Here is a 9,776-nt window from a genome sequence, read left to right as displayed (position 1 = left end):
CCCTCACAGCTTTGTTGTCCTTCTTTCAACCCGCTCCAGGGCCTCCATGTCTTTCTTGCAGTGAGGGGCCCAAAACTGGACACAGCACTCAAGGTGCGGCCTCACCAGAGCTGAGTGCAGGGGAACAATCACTGCCCTGTGCCTGCTGCCATTTCATATCCCTCAATGTACAGAGGTACCTCTACAGATTTGAAAAACACGGGACAAGCACCTCTAGACAATCTTCTTCTGAAATGGATAGTTGAATAGTGATAGGATAAAGGGAATGGTCTTAAACTGAGACAGGGGAGGTTTAGGTTGGATATTAGGAGGAAGTTTTTCACTCAGAGGGTGGTGAGGCACTGGAACAGGTTGCCCAAGGAGGCTGTGGATCCCCATCCCTGCAGGCATTCAAGGCCAGGCTGGATGTGGCTCTGGGCAGCCTGGGCTGCTGGTTGGCGACCTGCACACAGCAGGGGGTTGGAACTGGATGAGCACTGTGGTCCTTTGCAACCCAGGCCATTCTGTGATTCTATGATTCTATGAAATGTATTTGATAGTGCCACAGACTCAAGGAATACGAACACCTCGTGTCTTTTCTCCACCCCTAATCGATTTTAATGCAGTTGATTCGTTACACTCCTTCCCTGCCAATTTTCCTGCAAAAATTCCAAAATATTACTGGCATAGGTCTTCTAACAGAATTCAGAACTTGATTTATCTTTTGTGAAATAAAGGGAGCATGCAGAGGGAGGGTGGGAGAGGAACACACAGTAATGTATTTGCAAAAGGGAGGAGAAAAGCTTTTTACCAGGGCAGCCTTCTGACAAACAAAGGCAATTAAGAATCAGGAAGTAAGAAGCCAAAGATATCGGGGAAAGTCAAATCAAAGACATTGCAGATCACTTTGTCCACAGCTCTGCAAAATGGCAGCTATTTACACGATCCTCGTGCTTTTCCTGGCTAGTTTTTGTTGCTGGATTGATACTGTTGGTCATGGCGGCAATTAATTTTGATTTCTCCAACTCTGAAATTCCTCCTGGAGTGAATGAACCCGTGAAGCTCCGAATCATTCATGTTATTTTGATAAGCACAGCTGTGGTGGTAAGTTACCTTGTGTGATTGTGATGGGGAGAATGGTGAACCTTAATGCAAGGCTAGAACTTTGCCATGCAAGGCATAGCTAGCGTGCAGGAAGTTGCATTTAGAGCTGAGTTTTGCTAAAGAAATCCTTTATCAGATTCTTCACATTGCACTACCTCATTAGAATCAGATTATGCCCAGCTCTTACATGAGGCAGTACACAAGCACTGCCTAACACAGGGGTTAGAGAGCCTGACTGTGCCTCTACTGTGAATTGTGCTAACCTAGCAAGAAGTTGAAGAAGAATACTTAGAAATGAAATAGAAGCTGTTTCCATTCAAGGCTCAGAATGTAGCCAATGTCCTTGGAGGCATGCTTTCAAGCTTTGTTTGGGCTTGGGAGGGAAGGGTTTTGTGTTTGTTTTGAAGATAAAATTACAGACTGAACTACTGGTTTGGGGAAAGGGTTTGATCTTTGTGAAACAAGTGACAAAACTGGGGGAGGTTGCCCAAGAGGGGCTGAAAGAATTCCACCTCCCCACATATTTGTAACTTATGAGCAGCTAAGCAAGCTTGTTTGGATGGGATCAAAGAGCAAACAAGGGCTTAGGCTGTTAGCAGCACCCGATTTCTGATTGGCTGTGCTGACAAAGGATCTCACTGAACCAAGAATGATAGAGGTAATGATAGATGCTAATAGGGGTGTCAAGAATATGTGAGAAGTTGTGCACGCACTCAATAAATTACTTAAGCACCTCCAAGAGAGACAAATTATTTAAGATGAAAAAAATATATTTGTATATGTATATTTCTCAGTCAGGAATATTCCTGATTGTAGAGGACAATACTAAAGAACTCCAGCATGTGTGTTCTCATGCTTCAGTTCAGTACAAGATATAATCAGAAAGACTTCACTTAAGCACCTGGAAAAGCCAGTTCTCCTTTTGTCACCTGCCCACTGGTACCATAAACCAGAATGTGTGCTGCAATGTAACACAGTATGAAAAAACAAACAAACAGGGTCAATATTGAGGTGAGAACGACTCCGTAGTTGTTCCATTTCTGTTTGGAGGACACCAAAATAAATAATTTCATTCATTGCCCACGCAGTTCCTTTGCATTGAAAAATACAGAATCTCCTGAGTGAATTCTCCATTTTTTTTTGGTGTGTGTTTGAACAGGGAAAGATTTTGGAAAAGATTGGCATCTGTAGCCAGATCAGCTTTGTTCGGTATGTGCAAGGCATTAAGGCTCTGGGAGCAGACCAGAAGCTCTTCATCGAGGACCTGTGGTTTGAGAAAGTGCCTGTGAGGATTTACCAGCCCAAGGCTCCATCTGCCAGCCCAAGAACAGGAGTAATGTTTTTCCATGGAGGAGGATGGGTGTTTGGAAGCCTTGGTAAGATATCTATCAGAAGAAATTATTGTAATTTAGTTTAAAAAGTAGCTTCCACGTCAATGATAAGGTTGATAGTTGCTTAACCTGTAGCTGTTATGAAATTTGAGTACAAACACAGATGCACTCTTCTAAGTCTTGCTGTAATATCTGCTACGCTTTACGTGATTTTTCCTAAAGAAAAGACAATGAGATACGAGGGGAAAGCACCAAACATAACGAAAGGAGAAGATCAAAGGGTAAAAAAGATCTGCCGGAAGAGGCACAGAAAAGGCATGCTTCTTCCTTGCAATTCATTGCCTTAAGTAACGGACAGCATTAGAACTCTTGATGAAAAAAAGCCCCACGAACAACAAAACACAGATGAAAACAACCAAAGAATAACACAACAGAAACCCCACATGAAAATGTTTCTTTCAGAGACCCATGAAAGCCTGTGCCGCTCTCTTGCCCGAGGAAGTGAATCGGTGGTTGTGTCTGTTGGGTGAGTCTTTATTCATGCCATGTTTTAAGGATTATTTTCTATACTGTGAATAACACCTTACAGCCTCCATGATCATGGTGACAGCTGTAACCAGAGGAATATTTCTGTGGGATGTGTGATTTTACAAATTTGCATTGCTCTCATTCGGAGCCAGCTAAGACTGACTCAGAATTTTATCACCTGATTAAATCAAATAATACTTCTGGGTATCTAACTGGAAAAAGTAGGACATGTTCTTAATTCCCATCTAGAAATCGATAGTAAACAGAGTAAGTCCAGTATTCTATTTAATCCTCACTCAAAGAAACTACTTGATGCTTACAGAAGCATTACATGAATGGCAAGCTAATATTATCATCAATACATTGACAACTATTTGGATGATGAGGACTAATGAACACACAGAAAGGAAATAGTGCTATCTGACACATGGAAAGCATGAAATGATTAAGGGTCAGTCCAGAACCTGGATGTAGATAGCAGCTGAGTACTCCTGAGTTGTTCAAGACCTGAGCAATGCCATAAACAGACGATGACCCAACACAGTTAGCCTCCATCACCTGGCCTTGCTAGTCACAAGCTGTTTTATGACAACCCATGGAGAAATGGAAAGGTAATCGTGGTATCACTGGTGGCAAGAACTACTATTTTCAGCAGTACATTTATCATTAGTATCATTCCTTTTCCTACATGTTGTCTCCTTCCATGCATTAGGTATCGTTTAGCTCCTGAGCACAAATACCCTGCTGCATATGAAGACTGTCTTCATGCTACCGTACACTTTATGAGGAATGCAGAGCACTATGGGGTGGATCCTGCTCAGATCAGTGTCTGTGGGGACAGTGCTGGGGGCAATCTAGCTGCTGCTGTTAGCCAGACCCTGGCAGGCAGAGCAGACCTCCCCAGGCTGCGTGCTCAGATCCTGATCTACCCACTACTTCAGGCACTGGACTTCAATTTGCCATCCTACAAGCAAAATCAGGCAGTCCCTCTCTTATTCCAAGAACGTGCTGCTTTCTATGTGTTACAATACCTAAACGGGAACGCGTCAAATCTGGAACAAGTCCTGGAGGGTTCACATATCCCTATAGATATTAAATTAAATTATAGGAAGTGGGTGAGTGAAGATTACATCCCTGAGAGGTTTAAAGCCAGGGGCTACAAGCCACATGTGTTACTCGATTGCTCAACTGAGGTTTATGAGACGGTGAAGCGGTTCTGTGAGCCCAACCTGTGCCCCCTGCTAGCAGAAGATGCTGTTGTTCACCAGCTGCCCGAGTCCTTCATCTTGACTTGTGAATATGATGTGCTGAGGGATGATGGCTTGCTGTACAAGAAGAGGTTGGAGGACAACGGAGTCCCAGTGACCTGGTGCCACCTCGAGGATGGGTTCCATGGAATCATCAACTCATTTAATAGTGAATGGATGTCGTTTTCCTCTGGAAAAAGGGGTCTGGACAATATTGTGAACTTCCTAAAAAATTTATAGAGAAATACTCTTCTATTCCTTCTGTTAAAATTACTGTTTTTCTTTGAGTTTCTTACGTTTCTGAATTCCATCGTAGGACAAGAGTTAAAGAGCAATTATGTTAAAGAGCAATTATGACATTATGACTACTGATAAAGGACATTTTGAAAAGAAAAAATGGTGAGCGTTTCTTCCAGCACTGTTTCATGTGCAGTCTGCCTGTCTTAATGATCTATTTCAATGAGGCACTTGCTGCTCTCTCAGTAAATATTAAAGATGCTGTAAAATTTTAAATCAACATCTGGTCTTGCCCATTTTATTCACTTACAATCCGTGGTTTTACTCTTCCCAGAAGACTAAATGTGTTTTGGCAGAGGAGAAAGGTACTGATATTGCAGTCCAGTGACGTATTGCCTTTATTTTATGTTATACGTGCAGTATCTAAGCCTAAGTGTCCCAGCCACCAGTTCCATAATATTTCTATGGGTTAAGTGTAGCTAAATGATATTTCAAGCTGAATCAATGGAATCAGAATTGCAGCAATCCTTGACAGAGCTACTTTTAATGGCTTTGTGCAAATTACAGTGGAGATGCTCCACGTGTATTTCTACACCTATCAAACATGAGTAAGCTGAAAAACTTGTTCCTATATTTAAATACTCCAACAAGAAAATAAGGCCAACGCATTTATTTTTGTGAAGCCCGTGCTAGCAGCTTTTTCCTTTCTAAATGCCCTTTTAATACCATTTATTCCACGCTACTCAAAGAAGGTCTGTAGCACAGGAAGGAGTACGTTGTGCCTGCAGATCATATGCAGGAGCTGATCTAACCTCCACGCTAGTTGGCTCACTCTTCATGTAAATAGCAACACATCACAAACTAGGACTTCACTAATTAACTGCTCTCTCTGAACAGCTGATCCTATCATCCGCAATCCAAGAGTGCCATGTCGTGTACCAGTCCCTGTATCAATCCCACAATTATTGAGCAGCTAAACAGGAAATCAAACACATTCTCTTCTGTCCCTTTTCCGATGTGATGCGTGCTGGCACCTTGCACAACCTTTCCAAGGATTTTTAAGTGTGGCACCTGGGAGAAGTGTTTTAATTTGGGCTGCTCCATCGGTCCTTGTCACCTGCATCAAAGATAAGTGTAGGAACAACCCACCTTCAGCTAAGTGAAATGGAATTTTTTTATATACTGTTAGTGGTACTGCTGGTGGTTTTTACTGCTTTGTTCACATTAGCAATTATAAGAACGCTTCAAGTGGACTTTCCCAATGTCCACATCCCTCCTGGAGTGGATCAACCTGGAAAGCTTCGTGCTGTCCATGCACATATGGTTTTCACATCTGCTGTGGTGAGTTACTTTGCCATGATTTCTGTTAGAAGTGAGCTTTAAGTGTTATTTTCTGTTAGGTTATACGTGTAAATATATATATATATATAACAGTTTATATATGTGCAAATATATATCTTGGATTGTTGAGGCAATCCCAGATATGAGTACAGAGTGGGAAAAGAACTCATTGAGAGCAGCCCTAGGGAGAAGGAAGGACTTGGAGGTCCTGATGGGTGAAAAACTGAACATAAGGCAGTAGTGTGCACTTGCAGCCCAGAAGACCATCTGTATCCTGGGCGGCAGGAAAAGAAAAGTGACCTACAGGGAAAGGGGGCGGATTGTCTCCCTCTGTTCTGCCATTATGAGGTCCCAACTGCAGCTCTGCATCCAGCACAGGAGGGATGTGGGACTATTGGAGCAGGTCCAGAGGAGGGCTGTGAGGATGCACAGGTTGGAGCACCTCTCCTATGGAGAAAGGCTGGGGAGCTGGGCTTGTTCAGCCTGGAGAAGGCTCTGGGGAGATCTCAATGCAGCCTTCCAGTACTTGAAGGAAGCTTAAAAGCAGGAGGTGGATTGAATTTTTACATGATCTGACAGAGATAGGACAAGGGGGAATGTTTCTCAACTATAGAGGGGTGATTTAGGTTGGATGTTAGGTAGAAGTTCCAGAGAGCTGTGGGTGCCCCATCCCTGGAGGTGCTCAAGGTCATGCATGGGCCCTGGACAGCCTGAGCTGATGGGGGACACCCAGCCCATGGCAGGGGTTGGAACTGGGTGATCTTAAGGTCGCTTCCAAGTCATTCTATGAGTCTATGAAATGCCAGATTCCTGTGGGCTACATTAACACTTCAGTGAAGGATTTCCTTTCCTTCCTTTTTTTGGTTGACTTCAGAGGATGTTTTTTGTCAGATCCTTTCTATCAGACCTCAGATATCTCTGTCTCTGATAGGATTGCCTACCATGTCAGGATGAAGCCATCTGCGAGAGCCCAAACCGAGCCCATCCTCCCTCACTCCATTTAAATGAAAGATTTATGAACAGCAAGATGGCTTTGGCTGCACTTTAGCTAAGCACAGATGATGTTTTCAGGCCATTCACTGGGTTTTCCAGTCACACTGGTGGGAGACTGGGCGCTTTTAAAGCTGATAAGATAGCACCTCTTGGGAAACCTTGGAACACAACATCTGCACAGGGCATCCTCTCCCGTGTCTGCATGCTCCCTGTGGCTCCCTCACTGCCTACCCCTTCCTCCAAACAGGGCAAGATCTTGGAGAAGATGGGAGTGTGCACAGAGATCACCTTCACCCGCTACATGCGCTCAGGGAAGAAGCGGGGCCCGGAGCCACAGCTGTGCCTGCAGGACATGCACTTTGGTGGAGTGCCGGTGCGACTCTACCTGCCCCGTCCCCGTGTGCCATCTGCTGCCCTGAGGCCTGCCATCATCTTTTTCCACGGAGGTGGTTGGATTTACTGCAGCATCGGTAGGGAGGGAGAATTCTGCCCAGACAGCTGGGAGAAGGGATGGAACCGGCCCAGTTTCAGGCAGCGAGGGGCTCTGGGCTGCCTCACAGGGAGGTGATGCGGCTGAGGGGGCAGAGGGAGAAACAGGGGTGAAGAGTGTGAAGGGCTGAGAGGGACAGAGCCGAGCACCTAGCTGGGAGCAGGCAGCCCACGCACCCCAATTTCTTGCAGATTCCCATGACAACATCTGCCGTTACATCGCCAGAGAGAGCGGCTCTGTGGTTGTGTCTGTTGGGTGAGTTAGGTCTGCACTGCCCAAGGTAGTGGGTGATTTCCCTTCCCTTCCCTTCCCTTCCCTTCCCTTCCCTTCCCTTCCCCTTCCCTTCCCCTTCCCTTCCCTTCCCTTCCCTTCCCTTCCCTTCCCTTCCCTTCCCACTGTTTTCTTCCTTTCCTTCCTTCCCCTTCCTTCCTTTTCTTTTCTTCCTTCCTTTTCCTTCCTTCCTTCCCTTTCCTTCCCTCCAAACTCCAGAATTTTCAAGGGAAATATCCTAAGTGAAGATGAGGTGCAGGCTGATTGAATTCCCATACCACACCAGCAGACTGCAGTGAGCTTGCACCACACCTGCTCAAACCTTATCTCAGAAGATCACAGCAGTGCTACACCTTTGCAACTTCATCCTCCTGGCTGTTGCTTCCCTGTGATAATTCATAGAATCTCAGAGTCATAAAGGTCAAAAAGACCATTGAGATCATGCAGTCCATCATCAGCCCATCCCCGCCATGCCCACTGACCAGGTCCCTCAACCCACAGATGTGGAAGGCGACGTGCTTAGCAGACAGTGAATGACAGTGGGCTCTTTGGTTGGTGCTGCTGAAGTGAAAACACTACAGATAGCATAGGGAAATGCAAGGTGCTAGAAAACTGTAATCCTAATTACGTTTCCATCTCACTCTTATTTCTTTCCGTGCGTTAGGTATCGTTTAGCTCCTGAGCACAAATACCCTGCTGCATATGAAGACTGTCTTCATGCTACCGTACACTTTATGAGGAATGCAGAGCACTATGGGGTGGATTCTGCACAGATCAGTGTCTGTGGGGACAGTGCTGGGGGCAATCTAGCTGCTGCTGTTAGCCAGACCCTGGCAGGCAGAGCAGACCTCCCCAGGCTGCGTGCTCAGATCTTGATCTACCCGGGTCTTCAGGCCGTGGACATGGATTTACCATCCTACCAGCAAAATCGGGGAGTCCCTCTCTTACTCCGGGAACGCGCTGCTTTCTTTGCTTTGCTGTACTTACATGGGGATGCATCACACAAGCAAGATGTCCTGAAGGGACATCATGTTTCTCCGGAAATGAGACAGAAGTACAAAAAATGGGTGAGCCCAAACAACATCCCTGAGAGGTTTAAGGCAAGAGGATACAACCCACAAAAAACTCGTGACATCACAGCCGAAATATTTAAGAAATTTGAAAGAATTTCTGAGCCCAGCCTGTGCCCCCTGCTAGCTGAAGATGCTGTTATTCAGCAGCTGCCTGAGTCCTTCATCTTAACATGTGAGTATGATGTACTAAGAGACGATGGCTTGCTGTACAAGAAGAGGTTGGAGGACAACGGAGTCCCAGTGACCTGGTGCCACCTCGAGGATGGGTTCCACGCAATAATAAGCTTCTATGATTATGGGTGGTTGTCGTTTCCATCCGGAAAAAGGGGATTGGACAGAGTTGTTCAATTCATAAAAGGCCTTTAGAAGAAGTTTTCCTTGGTTATGTTTCTGCATCTCAGAAATTAGTGGATGCTCCCAAAGCTTGGATGGTAATTGTCAGCAACAAAATGATACCCCTCTATGGGTACAATATCAATTTTGAACTTGCAGAACTTCAAATGCAATAATTGAACAGTGATCACTGTCATTGTGAGACCATTGACAAGTTAGCCTTTCCAGTGTTGCTTTTCAGTCCCTTTTCCAACTAATCAGCACCTGATTGATTCCTTAGATTTAATTAAACGGTGATTTGCTTCCATGTCAGCATTGTCAATGGAATAACTGGGATTTAATAATTCCTGTGGATTAGAGTCAGGATCTTTGTGATGTTCATTTGGCAAGCTTGCCTTTATTTTATTTAGATAATAAGTGCATGTCATGAGGGTTTTAGCAAAGAGATTTGACCTACAGGGGCATGGCAGAACCACATCTGCAAGAGGAGCAGCAGCAGCAGGCCTGTGTCAATTTGGGACACCTCCCTGAGGCAAGTAAGGGCTGCCCTGAGTATAAAATAACCAGGTCTCCATCAACTCCGATTTAATTTTGGGTGTCTCCAGTATGCCCCCTGGAGCTCGGGGCAAGATATTGGTTGAGAGGAAGCGGCACTTTGTAAGGTATGAGACAGTCATGACAGAATGGGGCTCCTAGTTGGCCTCACTCATCTTTATTGCACTCTGCTGTACTCCTTCTAAGGGAGTTCCCTGCCTTTTTTGAACCGGGGAGCCCAGAATTGGAGGAGGATCATCTCCTTCACCCTGCTGGCCACGATTTGTGCAATGCACCCCAGGCTTGAATCTTAAAA

General features: G+C 45.1%; 2 protein-coding genes across 2 annotated transcripts; both read left to right on the top strand.

Annotated features, from left to right (window-relative positions):
* The first annotated feature begins 840 nt into the window (after positions 1–840).
* On the top strand, positions 841–4,720 carry LOC100544468 (arylacetamide deacetylase-like 3). The gene is made up of 4 exons (XM_003212336.4): positions 841–1,083; positions 2,243–2,459; positions 2,877–2,940; positions 3,655–4,720. The coding sequence occupies exons 1-4, from the start codon at positions 976–978 to the stop codon at positions 4,427–4,429; spliced, it is 1,164 nt and encodes a 387-aa protein (XP_003212384.1). The 5' UTR covers positions 841–975; the 3' UTR covers positions 4,430–4,720.
* A 722-nt stretch (positions 4,721–5,442) lies between these two features.
* LOC100544311 (arylacetamide deacetylase-like 3) lies at positions 5,443–9,776 on the top strand. Its single transcript, XM_010723029.3, has 4 exons — positions 5,443–5,767; positions 7,008–7,230; positions 7,442–7,505; positions 8,185–9,776. Exons 1-4 carry the CDS (start codon positions 5,591–5,593, stop codon positions 8,957–8,959), a joined length of 1,239 nt encoding a protein of 412 aa, XP_010721331.1. The 5' UTR covers positions 5,443–5,590; the 3' UTR covers positions 8,960–9,776.

This window comes from Meleagris gallopavo, chromosome 23 (assembly GCF_000146605.3).
Source record: "Meleagris gallopavo isolate NT-WF06-2002-E0010 breed Aviagen turkey brand Nicholas breeding stock chromosome 23, Turkey_5.1, whole genome shotgun sequence".
Lineage (NCBI taxonomy): Eukaryota > Metazoa > Chordata > Aves > Galliformes > Phasianidae > Meleagris > Meleagris gallopavo.
Note: the sequence above shows the minus strand (reverse complement) of the source record. Positions and strands in the feature narration are given on the sequence as shown.

Excerpts from the sequence above, each read along its gene's own strand:
- LOC100544468 (XM_003212336.4), top strand. The coding sequence starts at position 976 with ATGGCGGCAATTAATTTTGATTTCTCCAACTCTGAAATTCCTCCTGGA. Across the intron at positions 2,460-2,876 it reads ATGGGTGTTTGGAAGCCTTG|AGACCCATGAAAGCCTGTGC; the intron begins GTAAGATATCTA and ends TGTTTCTTTCAG. Across the intron at positions 2,941-3,654 it reads TCGGTGGTTGTGTCTGTTGG|GTATCGTTTAGCTCCTGAGC; the intron begins GTGAGTCTTTAT and ends TCCATGCATTAG.
- LOC100544311 (XM_010723029.3), top strand. The coding sequence starts at position 5,591 with ATGGAATTTTTTTATATACTGTTAGTGGTACTGCTGGTGGTTTTTACT. Across the intron at positions 5,768-7,007 it reads TGGTTTTCACATCTGCTGTG|GGCAAGATCTTGGAGAAGAT; the intron begins GTGAGTTACTTT and ends TCCTCCAAACAG. Across the intron at positions 7,231-7,441 it reads TTGGATTTACTGCAGCATCG|ATTCCCATGACAACATCTGC; the intron begins GTAGGGAGGGAG and ends AATTTCTTGCAG.